Source organism: Capra hircus, chromosome 1, assembly GCF_001704415.2.
Source record: "Capra hircus breed San Clemente chromosome 1, ASM170441v1, whole genome shotgun sequence".
NCBI classification, from domain to species: Eukaryota; Metazoa; Chordata; class Mammalia; order Artiodactyla; family Bovidae; genus Capra; species Capra hircus.
This window is the reverse complement of record NC_030808.1, coordinates 727,850-746,474: the sequence shown is the minus strand read 5'-3', so window position 1 is coordinate 746,474 and position 18,625 is coordinate 727,850. Positions and strand designations below refer to the sequence as shown.

At 46.7% G+C, this 18,625-nt stretch overlaps 1 protein-coding gene across 1 annotated transcript in view; it reads left to right on the top strand.

Moving 5' to 3' along the window:
- Positions 1 to 18,625, top strand: part of IL10RB (interleukin 10 receptor subunit beta) — a 30,520-nt gene that overhangs the window by 9,077 nt on the left and 2,818 nt on the right. The window contains exons 5-6 of the mRNA XM_018046602.1: positions 4,916 to 5,063; positions 12,651 to 12,808. Of these exons, the coding sequence (XP_017902091.1) occupies positions 4,916 to 5,063; positions 12,651 to 12,808 (306 nt within the window). The remainder of the gene's footprint in view (positions 1 to 4,915; positions 5,064 to 12,650; positions 12,809 to 18,625) is intronic.

Below are 18,625 nucleotides of genomic sequence, written 5' to 3'. Positions count from 1 at the left end.
GAAAAGCTTTGCCAGGTGGCAGCACCTTATGGTCCAGAGGCTCTCAGGCCTGGTCCTTTGAGCTCCAGAAGCTACCCATTCTGGGGGTGACTGGTGTGTCTGGTCACACTTCCCGGGGTTCAAGGGCAGACTTCCTGGGTGGTCTGGTGCAGGAGAACAAGCCTTTCTCTCCCCAGAGGGAAATTGCTGGAGAAGGCCAAGCTGACTCAGCCACTGGCTGGGGGAACTTGGGGTCACCAGAATCAGGTGACCAGTGAATGACTACTGTTTCATGGCATGAGGGCCCGCATACACCACAGAATAGTCAAGTCCATGGTCAGGGCAGCCCCAGCCCTGGATGAATGGTGGGCGTCACATTTTATAGGACTGACCCCACCTCTCCCCATTGCTTTCTTCCTCTTTCAGGAACAATGCCTTTCAAAACATGAGCTGAGAGTGGAAAGACCCTGCTGGCATGTTGCCCCTGCCACTGTGTGACTCTGGTCACATTCTTGACCTCAGCTTCTCAGGTCTGCAAAATGGGCATATAACCCATTTCATTAATAAAGTGGGGATAACAACCTACTTTGGGGCTTCCCTGGTGGCTCAGCAATAAAGAATCTGCCTGCAATGCAGGAGACTTGGGTTCGATCCCTGGGTCAGGAAGCCCCCCTGGAGGAGGCCATGGCAATCCGTTCTTAGTACCCTTGCCTGGATAATCCTGTTGACAGAGAAGTCTGGCAGGCTGCAGTCCATAGAGTCGCACAGAGTTGGACATGACTGATGCATCTAAGCAGCAGCAATCACTTACTTCACAGGATTGTTGAGAAATTTAATGGCATAATGAAAAAAAGTAAAAAGAAAGGTAAACGTGTCCCATTGCCTGAACAGTGTGTTACGGGTCAATATGTGAGATTCCCTTCCCCTTGTGTAGACAGGTTAAAATGCTATTTTCATTCATCTTTGATCACCTTTAATTCTTTTAGTGCTTCTGAGCCAAATGTCATTTCTGGTCCTAAACTGACTTACATATATGTTATGTAAGTTACGTTACATATATGTTATCTCCTCTACATTAAATCACTAATGCTCATGTATTTGGCAAGAACAGGTCACCCATGTGTCTTATCTGAAGTGAAGTGAAGTCATGTCCAGCACTTAGCAACCCCATGACTATACAGTCCATGGAATTCTCTGGGCCAGAATAATGGAGTGGGTAGCCTTTCCCTTCTCCAGGGAATCTTCCCAACCCAGGGATCAAACCCAGGTCTCCTGCATTGCAGGTGGATTCTTTACCAGCTGAGCCACAAGGGAAGCCCAAGAATACTGGTGTGGGTAGCCTATCCTTTATCCAGTGGATCTTCCCAACCCTTGCCAGGAATCGAACCAGAGTCTCCTGAATTCCAGGCAGATTTTCTACCAGCTGAACTACCCGGGAATCCTGTATTGTCTGAGGAATAATGTAATTACATTTATATCTACTTACAGTGTAGTCCCCCAAAATCTCAAGTTAATTTCCCCCAAAAAAGGCTCCATTGTGATCAATTCATAACATATACAAATATCAGATCACACTGTTGTACACCTGAAACCATTAAGATATTGTGTATAAACTACACTTCAGTTTTTTAAAATGCTTCGTTAAGTGATACAGGATATCTGCCTTCTTCACAGGAGAGATGATTTTGCTTATGGTCAAGACCCTGGGATTACATGTGCCTAGGAAACAATACAGAACAATAAGTTTTATGATCACTTGTCGAACGCAGGGATCCCTGCTAAACTCTGAGATACAAAGATAACTCCTGAAGCTAGCAGCCTACTGTGATTTTTTTTTTAAATTGGAGACTAATTACTTTACAATAGTGTAGTGGTTTTTGCCATACATTGACATGAATCAGCCATGGGTGTACATGTGTTCCCCATCCTAAGACTCAGATTCCACAGTTACCCAGGGCCTGAGTGCCTCCTGCCCCAGGCATGAAGTGCAAAACCCAGTCTATCTTTAGCTTCTTATCTAGAATATGCCCTCAGGACTGGCATCTGGTTACACATTTGTCCCTTCCTTCTGCCTGGGGTATGGAAGACTTTGGTGTGAACATACAGAGTATTGGAAAGGCTGCGTGCTCCCCAAAGTGTGTCTCTCACTACTGCCTGCAGGGCCACCTCTGCCAGTTTATCATGCTATCAACTTAGTGTTTGTGTTGCTTTACCCCATCCCCACCCTCACCCTCCTGCAAATTCACGTGTTGAAATCCAATCCCCAGTGTGATGGTATTAGGAGGTAGATCTTAGCACCCTTTTAAAGGAGGCCCCAGAGAGCTCCCTCACCCCTTCCACCCCTTGGGGAGGACTCAGCAAGAAAACCCAGTTATGAACCAGGAAGCAGGCCCTCCTGAGAGGTCAGATCTGCTGGTGCTTTCATCTTGGACTTCCCAGTATCCAGAGCTGTGTAAAAGAAATGTGTCTCAATAAGCCACCCAGTCTTTGGCATTCTGTTTACAGCAGCCTGAAAGAAATAGGATTAAATGGTTCCCTTTTAGAATGCAGGTGTCTCTGAGAGAGTGCCACCAGTTCAGGTCCCTGAGCTAAAAACATTAAAAGCTTCTAGAAGTTCTTTCTTCTTGGTGGGAGACAGCCGGGAGATAAAACCAGAAGTTGGGGCTTCCCTGGTGGTCCAGTGGTTAAGAATCGGCCTTGCAATGCAAGAGACATGGGTTCCATCCCTGGTCCAGGAAGATCCCACGTGCCGTGGAGCAACTAAACCATTTGCCACAACTGCTGAAGCCCATGTGTCCTAGAGCCTGTGCTCCACAAGAGAAGCCACCACAATGAGAAGCCCATTCACCTCAACGAAGAGTAACCTCAGCTTGCCAAAACTAGAGAGAGCCTGAGCACAGCAACAAAGACTATCACAGCAAAAAAGTAAATAAATCTTTAAAAAAAGAAAAAGAAAGAAGCTGTCCAGAAGTTAAAAAAGAAAAAGGACTTCACATTTCTTCCCTATCTGCTTCTGACGTGTCAGCCTCTGAGTTTAGCCTTGAAAAAAAAATGCATTGTAAGGTTTTCAAGATATTGGGTTTCTGGAAATGAAAGCCAGGGATTTTTGTTTTTATTTCTGTTTTTAATCATTAGAAGTTATACTATACTCTTCATTTTTCAATTGGTAAAATCCAGTTCTTGCCTTCAGTGAGCTCAGCTTCTCATACAACAAAAGAATAGAGACAAGCTGTCAGCAAGCCCAGCACCCAAAGAAAAGTAAACAATTACTAAAGTAAAAACAGAGTCTCTGCTCAGTTTCTGTTGAAACTCCTATTCACACGGCAAATTTTTCATAAGGCCCTTTTAAAAGGAATTTGTAACCATGCTGGAAATACAAGCTGTATGCACTATTTTAATTCCCTTTATTTTGCTGGAAACTATTGTTACCAAGTCCATGCTCACTCCGCTCACCGCACAACAAGCCAGTAAATCAGAGACAAGATATTGAGCCAAGAAAAAATGAGTTTATTTGAAAAACCAGAAAACCGAGAAGATGGCAGACTAATGTGTCAAAAATAACCTTCTTATCAGGCTCTGGATGCCAGGTTCTTTTATAGAATAGAGAGGGAGAGGAAGTGAGGAAGTAAAAAGGCTATTCATCTTGCAAGTATCTCCTGGAATGGCCAACCTTGGGGGTGTGGCGGTGGAGGGGGATGTGTTCATTTCTTCCTTCCTATAGGCGGCTGTTCACAGGTAGACAGGATCCTGAACAAAGACACTTTGGTTTAATAGTAAAGGAGAGGGGCAGGGTACCCCCAGGCAGGCCATTATGTATAAATAGTATGCTCGTAGTGAACAAAAACAAATAGTATCCTCATAGTGAACAACAAAATAGTATCCTCATAGGAAGCAAAGGTTAAAGTAAAAGAAACAGATCCAATGTGGAGTCAGATTTTGTTCTTCCCTGCAACACTATTTTGGTTTCTCAAATTCAGAAACATGTCATCAATTACGATATCTTATATTCAAATTAAACTAAGATAAGTCTGGGATGGCCTCACCAGAGGCAGGCTATGGTGTATATCCTTGAGGTGAGATGAGCCGCCCAAGGAGGACAGCCCAGGTGCGTGAATGGAGAAGTGATTCAGAGGAGAACCCCAGGCAGCTAGGGCCGGAAATCACATTGGGTCTTACTGTAGTTGGCTGGTGTGTTCGTTTGCCAGGGCTGCAGTAACAAAGTACCATAAATTGGATGGATGAAGCGACAGAAATGTGTCGTCTTGAGGTTCTAAAGGCTGGAAGTCCAAGATCAAGGTGTCAGCAGGATTGGTTCCTCCTAAGGACCAAGAGGAAGATCTGTTCCAGGCCTCCCACCCAGCTTCTGGTGGGTGCTAGCCAATTTTGGATCCTTTAGTATATAGAGGCATCAGCCCAATCCCCACCTTCATCTTTATGTGGCATTCTATGTGCCCGCCTGTGTCTAAATGTCCTCTTCATTTAAGGACACCAGTCATACTGGATTGGGGCCCGTGCCAATAACCTCATTTACGTGATTACATCTAAAAAGACCTTCTGTCTAACCAAGTCACTTTTGAAAGTACTAGGGTTAGTATTTTAATGTAAGAATTTGGACAAAATTCAACCCATACAACTGGTTTACCTTTAAAAAAAAGAAAGCGGGATGGTTTGCAAATCATTTAAATTAGGGAATTCAGGGAATAAAGCAGTTTGCCAGGACCACGGTCAGTCCTTGCCCTTCCCCCTCCTCCCCACTTAGAATGATCTCAGGGTCACCTGAGGTGATGTGGGAGGAGCATCTGCTTCCTTTATCCTCCTATTTTGAGCCTGAAGTAGAGATTATAACCAATAAGTGGCAGGTGGCGGGATGGGGTGGGGTGATGGGAAATGTCCCTTCACTGCTGAGGCATGTTCTGATTTTTGTCTCTGTTACTAGTTTTCAATTTCTGGTCAGTATGACTTCGAGTTCCTCCGAAATCTTGAGTCACAGACAACTTATTGTGTTCAAGTTCGAGGGTTTCTTCCTGATCGGGACAAAGCTGGGGAATGGAGTGAGCCTGTCTGTGAGCAAACAACCATTGACGGTGAGTCTTCAGATGCACCATCTGCTGTTCTGTGTCCTCTGATCACCCTCTTTTTTTTTTTTTTGGACGTGGGTGGTGGTGGTGGGGCCCCATGCTGCAAGGCTGCATGAGATCTGCATTCCCCAAACAGGGACTAAACCCGTGTCTCCTACAGTAGAAGCAGAGTCCTAACCCCTGGACCGCCAGGGAATTCCCTCCTCTGAGCATCTTAAGTGGCTTTAGAGACTCTCACTGAGTGTGCCAGCTGAAAGACTCCTTGGAGATTATCACCCAGCTCAAACTCCAGTTCATCCCTGACTGACTGAGCCTCATGCTGGGAAGGAGACCACCACCTTCTGAGGCAGCTTGTTCACTCCTAGACCCAAGGGACTGATGGACAGTCCTTCCGTCCAGAGGGCTAAGGTTTCCCCACACACACGCACCTCCAGTGTGCTTGTTCTGACCTCTCGGGCTCCCTCAGCAAGTCTCAGGCCTCCCAAGACCACCCAGCAAAGGTCGAGCCCTGATGGCCTCTGCTAGACACCTTTCCTTCCCAGGCTGCACACTCCAGTTCCTTCACACATCATGGGAAGAGTTTGGCAACCCCATCACTGTCCTCAGCAAGATAGTTTTAGGGTTCCTCATGAATTATGGCACCAGAACCTCAACACAGTCCCCCACATATGAGGCACACGTACCCCAGTGTCTAGTAGAGTGCCTCCACGCTTGATGTTTCTTAAAACATGGGGAGGGAGGAAGAGAAGGAGGAACAGAGGGAAGAGGAAGGTACCAGTTGGCCTAGACATTGAGTAATTATAGACAGATGTGTTATCATTCGAGATGATAAAATCTTACAGTCTGCACACAGATGAGGGGCCTTTTGTTATTTAAAGACGTTGTCCAGAGGATCCACCAGCTCAGATGCATACAAGCAGGTCTGATCCTGGCTCTTTTCATTTATGGAGTCCCTTTGGAAAGCAAAGCAGTGATCTGGGGATTGCAGAAGTACAAAGGAGAGCAATTGTAATAAAAGAATTCCCTCTGGAGTTTGAGGGAGACTGGAAGCCTGTATTTGTACGGCTGGGTCGCTCTCCTGTGCACCTGAAACTGTCACAACATTGTTAATTGGCTATACTCCAATATAAAATAAAAGGTCTGAAAACAAAAAGCAACACGAATGATGCCCAGCAACTGAGTATCCATATGCAAAAAAACTATTTCCTCCAGAGAAAGGGGAAAATTTTCCATCTGTGTCACTGCAGTCCTGAGGCCGCTGTGTTGCTGCCATCATGGTGCTTCATCACGTCAGCTTATCAAGTTCTTCCCGAATGTTGGTTTTGGTCATTGGATGTATTTCTTGCCCAATTTTGCATTGTCTTATCAAAGAAAAACTGAATTGCTAGGAAGAGCTTCAGGATCTTTAACAGTTTGTTGTTTAAACCGTTGGTGTGTCCAGGATATGCCTACTTATTGGTCACTAATCCATAGGAACACACTGGACTATTTTGTAAGCTGTTGTGTTTGACTGTCTGCAAAGTCACAGTGAAAGACTTTTTGGCAAATATCAGCTGAAATCAACACCCAGTGCCAAGTGCATTATTGTCCCAACTGTGTCCCATGAGTGTTTATGGGATATTTCTCAAAACAAGAGCCCTGTAGTCAGATGGGCCTGGACATGAAGGTTCACCCCATCTCCCTCTCAGAAAAAAACACGCTATATATGAGCATTTTTAGCATATTTGATCTTTCAATACCCTTTTTGAGAAGGAGCATTTCCAAGAACACAGCTTGAGAAAAATAAGCCCACAATAGAATGGGAAAGACTAGATATATATTCAAGAAAATTGGAGATATCAAGGGAATATTTCATGCAAGGATAGGCACAGTAAAGGACAGAAACAGCAAGGACCTCACAGAAGCAGAAGAGATGAAGAAAAGGTAGCAAGAATACGTAGAAGAACTATACAAAAAAGATCTTCATGACTGGGATAACCACGATGGTGTGATCGCTCACCTAGAGCCAGACATCCTGGAGTGTGAAGTCAAGTGGGCCTTAGGAAGCTTTACTACTAACAAAGCTAGTGGAGGTGATGGAATTCCAGCTAAGCTGTTTCAAATCCTAAAAGATGATGCTGTGAAAGTGCTGCACTCAATATGCCAGCAAATTTGGAAAACTCAGCAGCGGCCACAGGACTGGAAAAGGTGAGTTTTCATTCCAGTCCCAAAGAAGGACAACACCAAAGAATGTTCCAGCTACTGTACAGTTGTGTTCATTTCACACCCCGGTAAGGTTATGCACAAAATCCTTCAAGCTAGACTTCAGCAGTATACGAACCAAGAATTTCCAGATGTACAAGCTGGGTTTAGATAAAGCAGAGGAACCAGGGATCAAATTGCCAGCGTACAGTGGATCATAGATAAAGCAAGGGAATTTCAGAAAAACATCTACTTCTGCTTCACTGACTATGCAAAGTCTTTGACTGTGTGGATCACAACAAACTGTGGAAAATTCTTCAGGAGATGGGAATACTGGACCGCCTTACCTGTCTCCTGAGAAATGTGTATGCTGATCAAGAAGCAGCACTTAGAACCAGACATGGAACAACTGACTGGTTCAAAATTGGGGAAGAAGTATGTCAAGGCTGTATATTGTCACCCTGCTTCTTTAATTTATATGCAGAGTGTATCATGTGAAATGCTAGGCTGGATGAATCACAAGCAGGAATCAAGATTGCTGGGAGAAGTATCAACAGCCTCAGATATGCAGATGATATCACTCTAATGACAGAAAGTGAAGAGAAACCACAGAGCCTCTTAATGAGGGTGAAAGAGGAAAATGGAAAAAGCTGGCTTGAAACTCAGCATTCAAAAAACTAAGATCATGGCATCCAGTCCCATCACTTCATGGCAAATGGATGGGGAAAAAGTGGAAACAGTGACAGATTTTATTTTCTTGGGCTCCGGAATCACTGCGGATGGTGACTGCAGCCATGAAATTAAAAGACACCTCCCTGGTGGCTTAGATGGTAAAGAATCCGCCTGCAGTGCAAGAGACCTGGGTTGGAAAGAACCCCTGGAGGAGGGCATGGCAACCCACTCCAGTATTTTTGCCTGGAGAATCCCAATGGAAAGAGGAGCCTAGCCAGCTACAGTCCATGGGGTCGCAAAGAGTCGAACATGACTGAGCAACTAAGCACAACACAGCACAGCTCCTTGGAAGAAAAGCTATGACAAACCTAGACAGCATATTAAAAAGCAGAAACATTAGCTTGCCAACAAAGGTCTGGGTCATCAAAGCTATGGTTTTTCCAGTAGTCATGTATGGATGTGAGAACTGGACCATAAAGAAGGCTGAATGCCAAAGAATTGATGCTTCTAAATTATGGTGCCTGTAAAGACTCTTGAGAGTGCCTTGGACTGCAAGGAGATCCAACCAGTCCATCCTAAAGGAAATTAACCCTGAATAGTCATTAGAAGGACTGATGCTGAAGCCAGGACTCCAATGCCTTGGCCACCTGATGCCAAGAGCTGACTCACTGGAAAAGACCCTGATGGTGGGAAAGATTAAGGGCAGGAGGAGAAGGCGCTGCAGAGGATGTGATGATTAGATAACATCCCCAAGTCAGTGAACATGAATTTGAGCAAATTCTGGGAGATAGTGAAAGACGGGGAAACCTAGCATGCTAAAGTCCATAGACTCTCAAAGAGTCAAACACAACTTTGCCATAATTTCAGCCTTCCCTAGCGGTTCAGTGATAAAGAATCAGCCTGCCAGTGCAAGAGACACATGTTCGATCCCTGGGTTGGGAAGATCCTGGGAGAAGGAAATGGCAACCTGCTCCAGTTATTCTTGCCTGAGACATCCCATGAACAGAGGAGCCTGGTGGGCCATAGTCCAGAGGGTCACAAGAGTCGGACATGACTTAGTGACTAAACAACAAACAACAAGTGGCTACTTAACGATCCATTTTAGAATTTTTGTATCTTTTTCTGGACACTGAATCAGGCTTACCAGCCTGGAGTTTCCTGAATCTTGTTGAGGTTTCTTTCCCTTGTTTTGTAGATGAACAAAGTTACTTGCCCAAATCCAGAAATTTCTCATCTCACCCGGTCACGTGATCTTTCCAGTGTCATCCAAAAGTATTCTGCAATAATATTAAGCACGGTTTCTCAGGATTACAGAGCCACATAGAAGATGGAGTCTTGCTGTCTCTCTACAGTGGATTTTCTGCCTCTCTCTTTTTTCTGTAGCCCCCAGCTAGTGCCGAGGCACTGCTGTCCAAGGCTAAGCCCATCTGCCTGTGTTCCACCTTATGGCTGAGCCTCTCAGCCAGTGCCTCTAAATAACAAAAGCCTGCCTTAATAAAAACCAAAAAAAACCTTTTTTTTTGGCTGCCCCTCAAGGCTTGTGGGATCTTCATTCCCCAACCAGGGATTGAACCCAGGCTCTTGGCTGTGAAAGCACAGAGTCCTACGCACTGCACCGCCGGAGAACTCCCAAAAGCCTACCTTTTTATTCTGCTCGTGAATCATTTGTGCTTGAATGAGAATTCTGTGCCCTGGCAGCACCCATCCTGTTTAAATCACTAGCATGCTGACTTTGGGATCTTCGCTCTTTCCTCTAAACACCTGCCAACTGCTTTCTCCAGGCCTGAGTACATGCCTGGTTGTTCCGTGTCCCATCCTTCCCTGCTGTGAATTCCAGCACAATGAGTGACTTGGGGCAGATCCTGAACTGCCCACTGCCTCCATCACCTCATCTACAGGATGAGAGTAATCAAAGGTGTCACCCAGGACAGTGCCAGGCACAGAGTCAGCCTGCAGTACAGGTTAGGTGTCATTACTGTTATTAATAAGGACATTATTCAAATCATACTTTTAGGGACTTCCCCTGATGCTCCAGTGGTTAAAAATCCACCTTCCATTTCAGGCAATGCAGGTTTGATCCCTGGTCGGGGAACGAGGATCCCATGTGCTGTAGCGCAGCTTAGCCCTTGTGCTACAACTACTGAGCCCATGTGCTCTAGAGCCCTGAAAGTAAGACCTGACAGCCAAACAAATAAATTTTTTTTAATAAAATCACACCTTTAAATATTACTTCAGGCTTATGTCACGAACCATGGCATGAGGCACACACTTGGACCAGAAAGGAAAGTATTTCAAATATCTTCTAACTCTAAATGATTGCTCATTAACAAAATCCAGACATTTTATAAAAGAAAAGAATAGCCCACTGAAAACCTGCTTCTGTCAAACATCAGTTTAGGGCTTTGTTTGTTTGTTTGTTTAAATGTAGTTCTCCTGTTTAAACCTCACAAGTTTTCAGTGAAAGTGTGGAAAGGTTCTTTTCCCTTTTCCCAGAAGGAAGGTGAAGGTTCAGAGAGATGAAGTATCTTGCCGGAAGTCAGCTCAACAAGTAAATAACAGGAAGTAACATCTCCGCCCATGCCTACAGATTCATCCCATACTGAAGCAAAGGGAAGACTTGCCCGAGGGTGAGACAGGAAAAGGGAGTTCACGTGAGGCATGGCCAGCTAGACTGAAGCAAGTTAAGGGCTTCACACAGATAGTGTTGATTACTAGTTCAGTTCAGTTCAGTACCAGATTCTTCTACAGGTCACAGCCTGTGTAAAGCAGTATCCCCTCTCCTTCCCCATTCCCCCTTCTCGGTAAGTCACAATAGCATCTTTTGAATTTTATCACCATCAACCGGGTATGCCCATGGAATAATGTCCTGTGTAAGATGCTGAAACGTCTGGGTTGGAGGCCCAAGGAGGCCCAGGAGCTGCCCCCAAGGGAGTCATCACAGTGTCACCAACCGTGCCAGGGTGGGGCCCAGGAGTCAATGTTTAATGAATATTTCATGGGTAATTCTGATGCATGGCAAATTAAAGAGCTACAGAAATATTAAGTGGAAAGATAGAGAGATGAGTAGATGGTCCTGAAACTTCCTCCAGAGCTGGGACGTCAGATCACAAGCTGACCTACCATCATCAGCTCTCGTAAAGCCTGAGGGCCACCCCTACCAGTTCCCTTGCCCCATGACCCTGTATCCATCCAGAAAACCCATCTGAGTTGAACCTGCTAAAGGCACCACCACTCGATTCTAGTAACTGAAACGAGAATTCATAGGGTGCAAGGATAAGGAGTGAGTTCCCTGAACTCGGCCAGGGCACAAGCTGGACAGGCTGCAAGGTCACTGCCAGTGTTAATCACAGTGCAAGAGGGGGCAGCAGGCCTGTCCAGCCTCTTCCCCATGATGGGTGCCCTCACCATTCACTAGATGTTTAGGGAGTGTCTATGGCCACACAGTGTGCCAAGTGCTGGGAGAGGCCAGCAGGGGGCCTGCCGTCCAGGTGGCTCCAAGACTGTGTGCCTATCAGGGTTCTTTGATCTGCCCTGGGGAAGTAAGAGTTGACACTTTGCCGCAATCCCCATAGAAGGCCCTGCTCTTCCAGGGCAAGGTTCATTCTCCTGGCCTCTCCCAGCACCAATGCTTTCAGTCTGCATCAGGAGGGTGGTGCTGGCTGACAGGGCTGGTCACAGGGAGGCCAGGAAGGCAGCTGGCAAAGGGGCCTGGTGCTAAGTGAGGGGAGCTGGGCCACCAAGGGTGACCCCCTGGAGACGGTCCAAGATAAAGCTGGACACCAGTTAAGGTGGTAAAAACAGATTTGGTTCATTCGTGACTGGAGGAGGGGAAAGAGCTGATGGGGCATTTTAAAGACAGAATTGGGAATCAGGACGAAAAGAGATTTGGGTCACGGAAGTGACAAATGACCAAAACTGGGTGGGCGCGTGGGGTGGTGGTAACGCACTTAGGCCGTTTTCTGCGTCTGCTGCTAACTGGATTTTGTCACCTACGACGTTCTTCCCACTGGGACTCTGAGACAGAGACTCTTCCCCTGTCATGATGCTCCATCCTGATGGTGACATGTCAAAGGATTGGCTTCCAGATCCTTGAGAAAGACACTCCTGGATTGTAGGAGCTAATTTAGGTCTCACTGGGAGAGAGGAAGGCTTTACAGTCCTGAGCTTTTTAATAAGAAAGGAATGTCAACAGTTGGTAAAACAAAGGAGAATTATTTTGGTAGCCTCGGGTTTTTCCAGACAGGAGCTCACAGAGGTGCTGGGGAAGGGAGGGGGGCACCCAGAGATCAGCTTTAGGCTGCTGGGCACCGCACTAGCATTAGGGGAGGTCTCTGCGTGCAGGCGGTCAGGTGGAGTCCCCAGTGCAGTTCTCAGTACAAAACACTGTAGCACGTGTGTGTCAACTGGGGCTCTGGGGCCCGGGGAGCCCCATTATCTGCTGATGGAACAGCAGAACAGGGAGCTGATGGCTCCCCTGTGGGTAGATAATGGGGATCAGAGTTTGTGCAGCTGCTGCTTTTTGGGGCATATCAGCAATCATGCCCCAGAAACCCAACTTGGAGAATGGTAGGAAAGGGTGAGACTTGAAAACCTCCAGATCCTCAAATAGCTGCTCTGTTTCCTTCTGAGACACACTTGTGTGCCCCCCCACCCCGGCCCCACCCCAGCGGTAAGGGGTTACCATTAGATCATGATGGTGAAAGCATGACGCGAATATGACCCAGCCCTTCATCCCTGCAGAAACCACCCCGTCCTGGATGGTGGCCAGCATCCTGGCAGCCTCCATGTGCGCCGCTCTCCTGCTACTGCTTGGCTGCTTCTTCCTGCTGCGGTGCGTTTACAGGAAGGCCAGGCATGCCTTCCCCCCGAGGAATTCTCTTCCACAGCACCTTAAAGAGGTAGGTAGTGGCACGGAGCCAGATGCGCGTGCATAAGAAGACGCTGACCTTCACAGTCAGAGCCGCCTAACTCAGCCCAGCATGGTTTCTTGCAGGATGACACACGCCTTGCACGTAGGTCCCATTCCTGGTGCCCTTTCAGAGAAGTCTGAGCTCGGGGAACAGCTCTATAGGGAGGGGGTAGAGGGCAGAGGTTTTGTTCCTAAAAGCCCTCCCTCCAGCCTGGATGTTTGTTCTTTCTCTGACCTTCCATGCCCAGAGCCCCAAGTAGTCAGAGAGCCAAGGTGCTGGCCCCGGAGCAGAAGGGGGCTAAGCCAAGCTCAGAGCGGAAAAGATGGGAAAGAGAGGACTCTGGGCTGAGTGCCAGCGAACAGCCAGGGACAGTGGAGGGGCAGGAGCAGTGTCAGAGCAGGGAGTGTCTGAGAGCAACTGAAATTACAGGATGTGTCCCAGGCTTTAGGAAAGCAGTTATTTTTTTTTTCCTCCAGGAAAGTGGAGAAAAAGAAAAAGTGAACATGAAAGTCGCTCAGTCATGTCCAACTCTTTGTGACCCCATGGACTGTACAGTCATAGAATTCTCCAGGCCAGAACACTGGAGTGGGTAGCCTTTCCCTTCTCCAGGGGATCTTCCCAACCCAGGGATGGAACCCAGGTCTCGCACATTGCAGACAGATTCTTTACCAGCTGAGCCACCAGGGAAGCCCAAGAATACTGGAATGGGTAGCCTATCCCTTCTCCAGTGGATCTGCCCAACCCAGGAATCGAACCAGGGTCTCCTGCATTGCAGGCAGATTTTTTACCAACTGAACTACAGGAAAGCTACTTTCAAAATGTTTGGGTGGAAGAAAGAATGTACCTGGATAGAGCCTGTAGGACAGAAGCAGCTTTAAGAAATGAAATCTTGCTTATATTCTCATTAGAAATGAAGTGAAAGGAAATGTGAAGCGAAGCCCGTGTCTCCCCTGGGCTGGGTGTGGGCTCCCCCAGGAAGGAGGCGCAGTTTGGATGGAGCAGTTCCTTCAGCTCAGGGAGCCTCCCAGGGTAGGGGATGGGGGGAGCCCCACTCCCAGCAGCCGAGGGAGCAAGCCCCTGCTTCCTAAGGATTGGGGTGAGGGTGGAGCATCGCAGCATCCACTCCAGCCTGCACGTAAACCATTAGGACCCAGGGGTGCGGCTTCTCTAAGAGCCGAGTCGATCTCCTCCCCCAGGGAAGGTTACAAGAAGAAGGTTAAGGGAACAAGGGCCAGCCCCACCACTGCAGCTGGTCCCAGAGGCACAAGTGACACCCGTGATCTCACTGCTCTGCTGTTTCTTCTCGCCTGACCAGCCGCTGCTGACCTGACAGGGGCGACTCAGACGCTCTGCTCTGCGAGGGCTGAGCCCCTGGTCACAGGACGCCAGAGACCCCGGCTCCTGTGCTTCTCCACGTGCCATGAGAATTGGGCAGGAGCCACCCCTCCCCCAAGGCCCCACCATGTAGCAGCAGCCTTTTCTCCTCCTGATGACCCGAGTAGTGACTCCTGACTGCTTTCCTGGCCAGCTAATTTTTTGGCACAAGCATCCTGACGTGAGAAGGTGGCAGCTATAACTTACAGTTTGATGGACTCCCTAACGTGTCCCCTCGTGGGAACGTCCCCCTCTGGGATAATAAGTGTTTTAGGCTTTGTAACCAAGATTGAGGTAGTATGAGGTTGTTGGTCTTTAGCCACTAAGTCGTGTCCAACTCTTGCAACCCCATGGACTGTAGCTTGCCAGGCTCTTCTGTCCATGGGATTTTCCAGGCAAAATACTGGAGAAGGTTGCTATTGCCTTCTCCAGGGGATCTTCCCAACCCAGGGATCTAACCTGTGTCTCCTGTATTGGCAGGCAGATTCTTTACCCCTGAGCCACCACGGAAGCCCCAAGATATTACATACTTATATAACCTTTGCTTTTAGCTTCTCTTCTTTTCTCAGCTGTTTGTAAGGCCTCCTCAGACAACCATTTTGCCTTTTTGCATTTCTTTTTCTTGGGGATGGTCTTGATCCCTGCCTCCTGTACAATGTCATGAACCTCTGTCCATAGTTCTTCAGGCACTCTGTCAGATCTAATCCCTTGAATCTATTTGTCACTTCCACTATATAATCGTAAGGGGTTTGATTTAGGTCCTACCTGAATGGTCTAGTGGTTTTCCCTACTTTCTTCAATTTAAGTCTTAATTTGGCAATAAGGAGAAAAGAAGAGAAGCTAAAGGCAAAGGTGTAAATGAAAGATATACCCATTTGAATGCAGAGGTCCAAAGAATAGCAAGGCAAAGTAAGAAAGCCTTCCTCACTAATCAGTACAAAGAAATAGAGGAAAACAATAGAATGGGAAAGAATAGAATGGGAGATCTCTTCAGGAAAATTAGAGATTTTCTAATTTCAAAATGCAAGGGAACATTTCATGCAAAGATAGGCACAATAAAGGAGATAAATGATATGGACCTAACAAAAGCAGAAGATATTAAGAAGAGATGGCAAGAATACACAGAACTATACAAAAAAGATCTTGATGACCCAGGTAACCATAATAGTGTGATCACTCACTAGAGCCAGACACCCTGATATGCGAAGTCAAGTGGGCCTTAGGAAGCATCACTATGAACAAAGCTAGTGGAGATGATGGAATTCCAGTTGAGCTACTTCACATCCTAAAAGATGATGCTGTTAAAGTGCTCAATATGCCAGCAAATTTGGAAAACTCAGCAGTGGCCACAGGACTGGAAAAGGTCAGTTTCCATTCCACTCTCAAAGAAGAGCAATGCCAAAGAATACCGCGCAATTGCACTCATCTCACATGCTAGCTAAGTAATGCTCAGAATTCTCCAAGCCAGGCTTCAACAGTAGGTGAACTGTGAACTTCTAGATGTTCAAGCTAGATTTAGGAAAGGCAGAGAAACCAAAGATCAAATTGCCAACATCCACTGGATCATCAAAAAAGCAAGAGAGTTCCAGAAAACCATCTACTTCTGCTTTATTGACTATGCCAAAGCCTTTGACTGTGTGGATCACAACAAACTGTGGAAAATTCTGAAAGAGATGGGAATAGCAGACCACCTGACCTGCCTCTTGAGAAACCTGTATGCAGGTCAGGAAGCAACAGTCAGAACTGGACATGGAACAACAGACTGATTCCAAATAGGAAAAGGAGTACGTCAAGGCTGTATATTGTCACCCTGCTTATTTAACTTAATATGCAGACTACATCATGTGAAATGCTGGGCTGGAAGAAGCACAAGCTGGAATTAAGATTGCCGGGAGAAATATCAATAACCTCAGATATGCAGATGACACCACCCTTATGGCAGAAAGTGAAGAAGAACTAAAAAGCCTCTTGGTGAAGGTGAAAGAGGAGAGTGAAAAAGTTGGCTTAAATCTCAACATTCAGAAAACGAAGATCATGGCATCTGGTCCCATCACTTCGTGGCAAATAGATGTGGAAACAGTGACAGAATTTATATTTTTGGGCTCCAAAATCACTGCAGTTGGTGATTACAGCCATGAAATTAAAAGACACTTGCTCCTTGGAAGAAAAGTTATGACCAACCTAGAAAGCATATTAAAAAGCAGAGACATTACTTTGCCAACAAAGGTCCATCTAGTCAAGGCTATGGTTTTTCCAGTGGTCATGTATGGATGTCAGAGTTGGACCATAAAGAAAGCGGAATGCCAAAGAATTGATGCTTTTGAACTGTGGTGTTGGAGAAGACTCTTGAGAGTCCCTTGGACTGCAAGGAGATCCAACCAGTCCATTCTAAAGGAGATCAGTCCTGGGTGTTCTTTGGAAGGACTGATGCTGAAGCTGAAATCCCAATACTTTGGTTACATGATTTGAAGAACCGACTCATTGAAAAGACCCTGATGCTGGGAAAGACTGAAGGCAGGAGGAGAATGGGACAACAGAGGATGACCTGGCTAGATGGCATCACCGACTCAATGGACATGGATTTGGGTAAACTCCGGGAGGTGGTGATGGACAGGGAGGCCTGGTGTGCTGCAGTCCATGGGGTCGCAAAGAGTCAGACACGACTGAGCGACTGAACTGAACTGATCCACTAAGCATGCATGCACAGTTTTTTCAGAAGTGAAAAGGAGCAGGGGACTTCCTTGGTAGTCCAGTAGTTAGGACTCCATACTTCTACTGCAAGGGAAACAGATCCCATCCTTGGTCGGGGAACTAAGATGCTGCATGACATGAGGCACGGCCAAGAAAACCAAAGCAAAACACAAAACAACAACACATAGCTTGCAGGAACAGCTGTAAGCGCAAGGAGCTCAGCTCAGGCTCTGCGGTGACGTAGGTGGATAGGATGGGGAGGGGAGGGAGGCCCAAGAGGGAAGATACATATATGTATGTATGTATACATATAGCTGCTTCACTTCAGTGTACAGCAGAAACTGACACCACATTGTAAGGCAATTAGGCTCCAATTAGTAAATAACAAACAGAAAAGAACAGCTGAAATTAATAAAAGTAATACATTTTATGCAACCCAATATATCCAAAATGTCATTTCAACATGGAATCAATCATTTTTTTCATTTGTTGAAAGATCTACATTCTTTTTTTCATACAAAGTCCTCAAAATCTGGTGTGTGTTTTACCTCTCAGCTCACATAGACTCAGACCGGCCACATTCCATGTGGCTGGTGGCTGCCGTACTGAATGGCACAGGGCTGAAGGCTGAACAAAGGGACACTCAGGGCGCTGGGGAGCACCAGAAGGGGCCCCCAACTCAGCCTGAGGATGCACAGGAGAGTGATTTATTCCAAGACACGTGTATCCCAAGCCAGCTTCCTCGAGGCAAGGATGCCCAGGGCAGCATCAGGATCGTCCCTAAGTCTCCGTCCGGGTTTACAAGAGGAACTGTCAGAGGAGGACCTGTGATCACTAAGCACAGGAGGTGCAGATTTATTGTCAAATTTTTAAAATTGTGGTAAAACACGCTTACTCCTTGGAAGAAAATTTATGACCAACCTACATAGTATATTCAAAAGCAGAGACATTACTTTGCCGACTAAGGTCCATCTAGTCAAGGCTATGGTTTTTCCTGTGGTCATGTATGGATGTGAGAGTTGGACTCTGAAGAAAGCTGAGCGCCAAAGAATTGATGCTTTTGAACTGTGGTGTTGGAGAAGACTCTTGCAAGTCCCTTGGACTGCAAGGAGATCAGCCCTGGGATTTCTTTGGAAGGAATGATGTTAAAGCTGAAACTCCAGTACTTTGGCCACCTCATGCGAAGAGTTGACTCATTGGAAAAGACTCTGATGCTGGGAGGGATTGGGGGCAGGAGGAGAAGGGGATGACCAAGGATGAGATGGCTGGATGGCATCACGGACTCGATGGATGTGAGTCTGAGTGAACTGCGGGAGTTGGTGATGGACAGGGAGGCCTGGCGTGCTGCAATTCATGGGGTCGCAAAGAGTCGGACATGACTGAGCGCCTGAACTGAACTGAACTGAACACACACATAACGTGAAATTTGCCACGATATGCAGTTTTCAGCGTGCAGTTCAGTGGCATTGAGTGCATGGACATCGCTGTGCAACCTTCCTCACCCTCCATCCTCAGAACCTCTTTCATCTCGAAAAACAAGCCGGATCCATTAAGTAGAACTCCCCATCTCCCTTCTCCCCCAGCCGCGGGCCACCACCGTCACTTTCTGTCTGAATTTGCCTAGTCTGAGTGCCTCATGTAAGTGGAGTCGTGCCCTGTTTGTCCTGCTGTGTCTGGCGTGTTTCACCTAGCATAAGGTTCCTCGACAATGTGATGTGGATCGGAACTTGAATACATTTT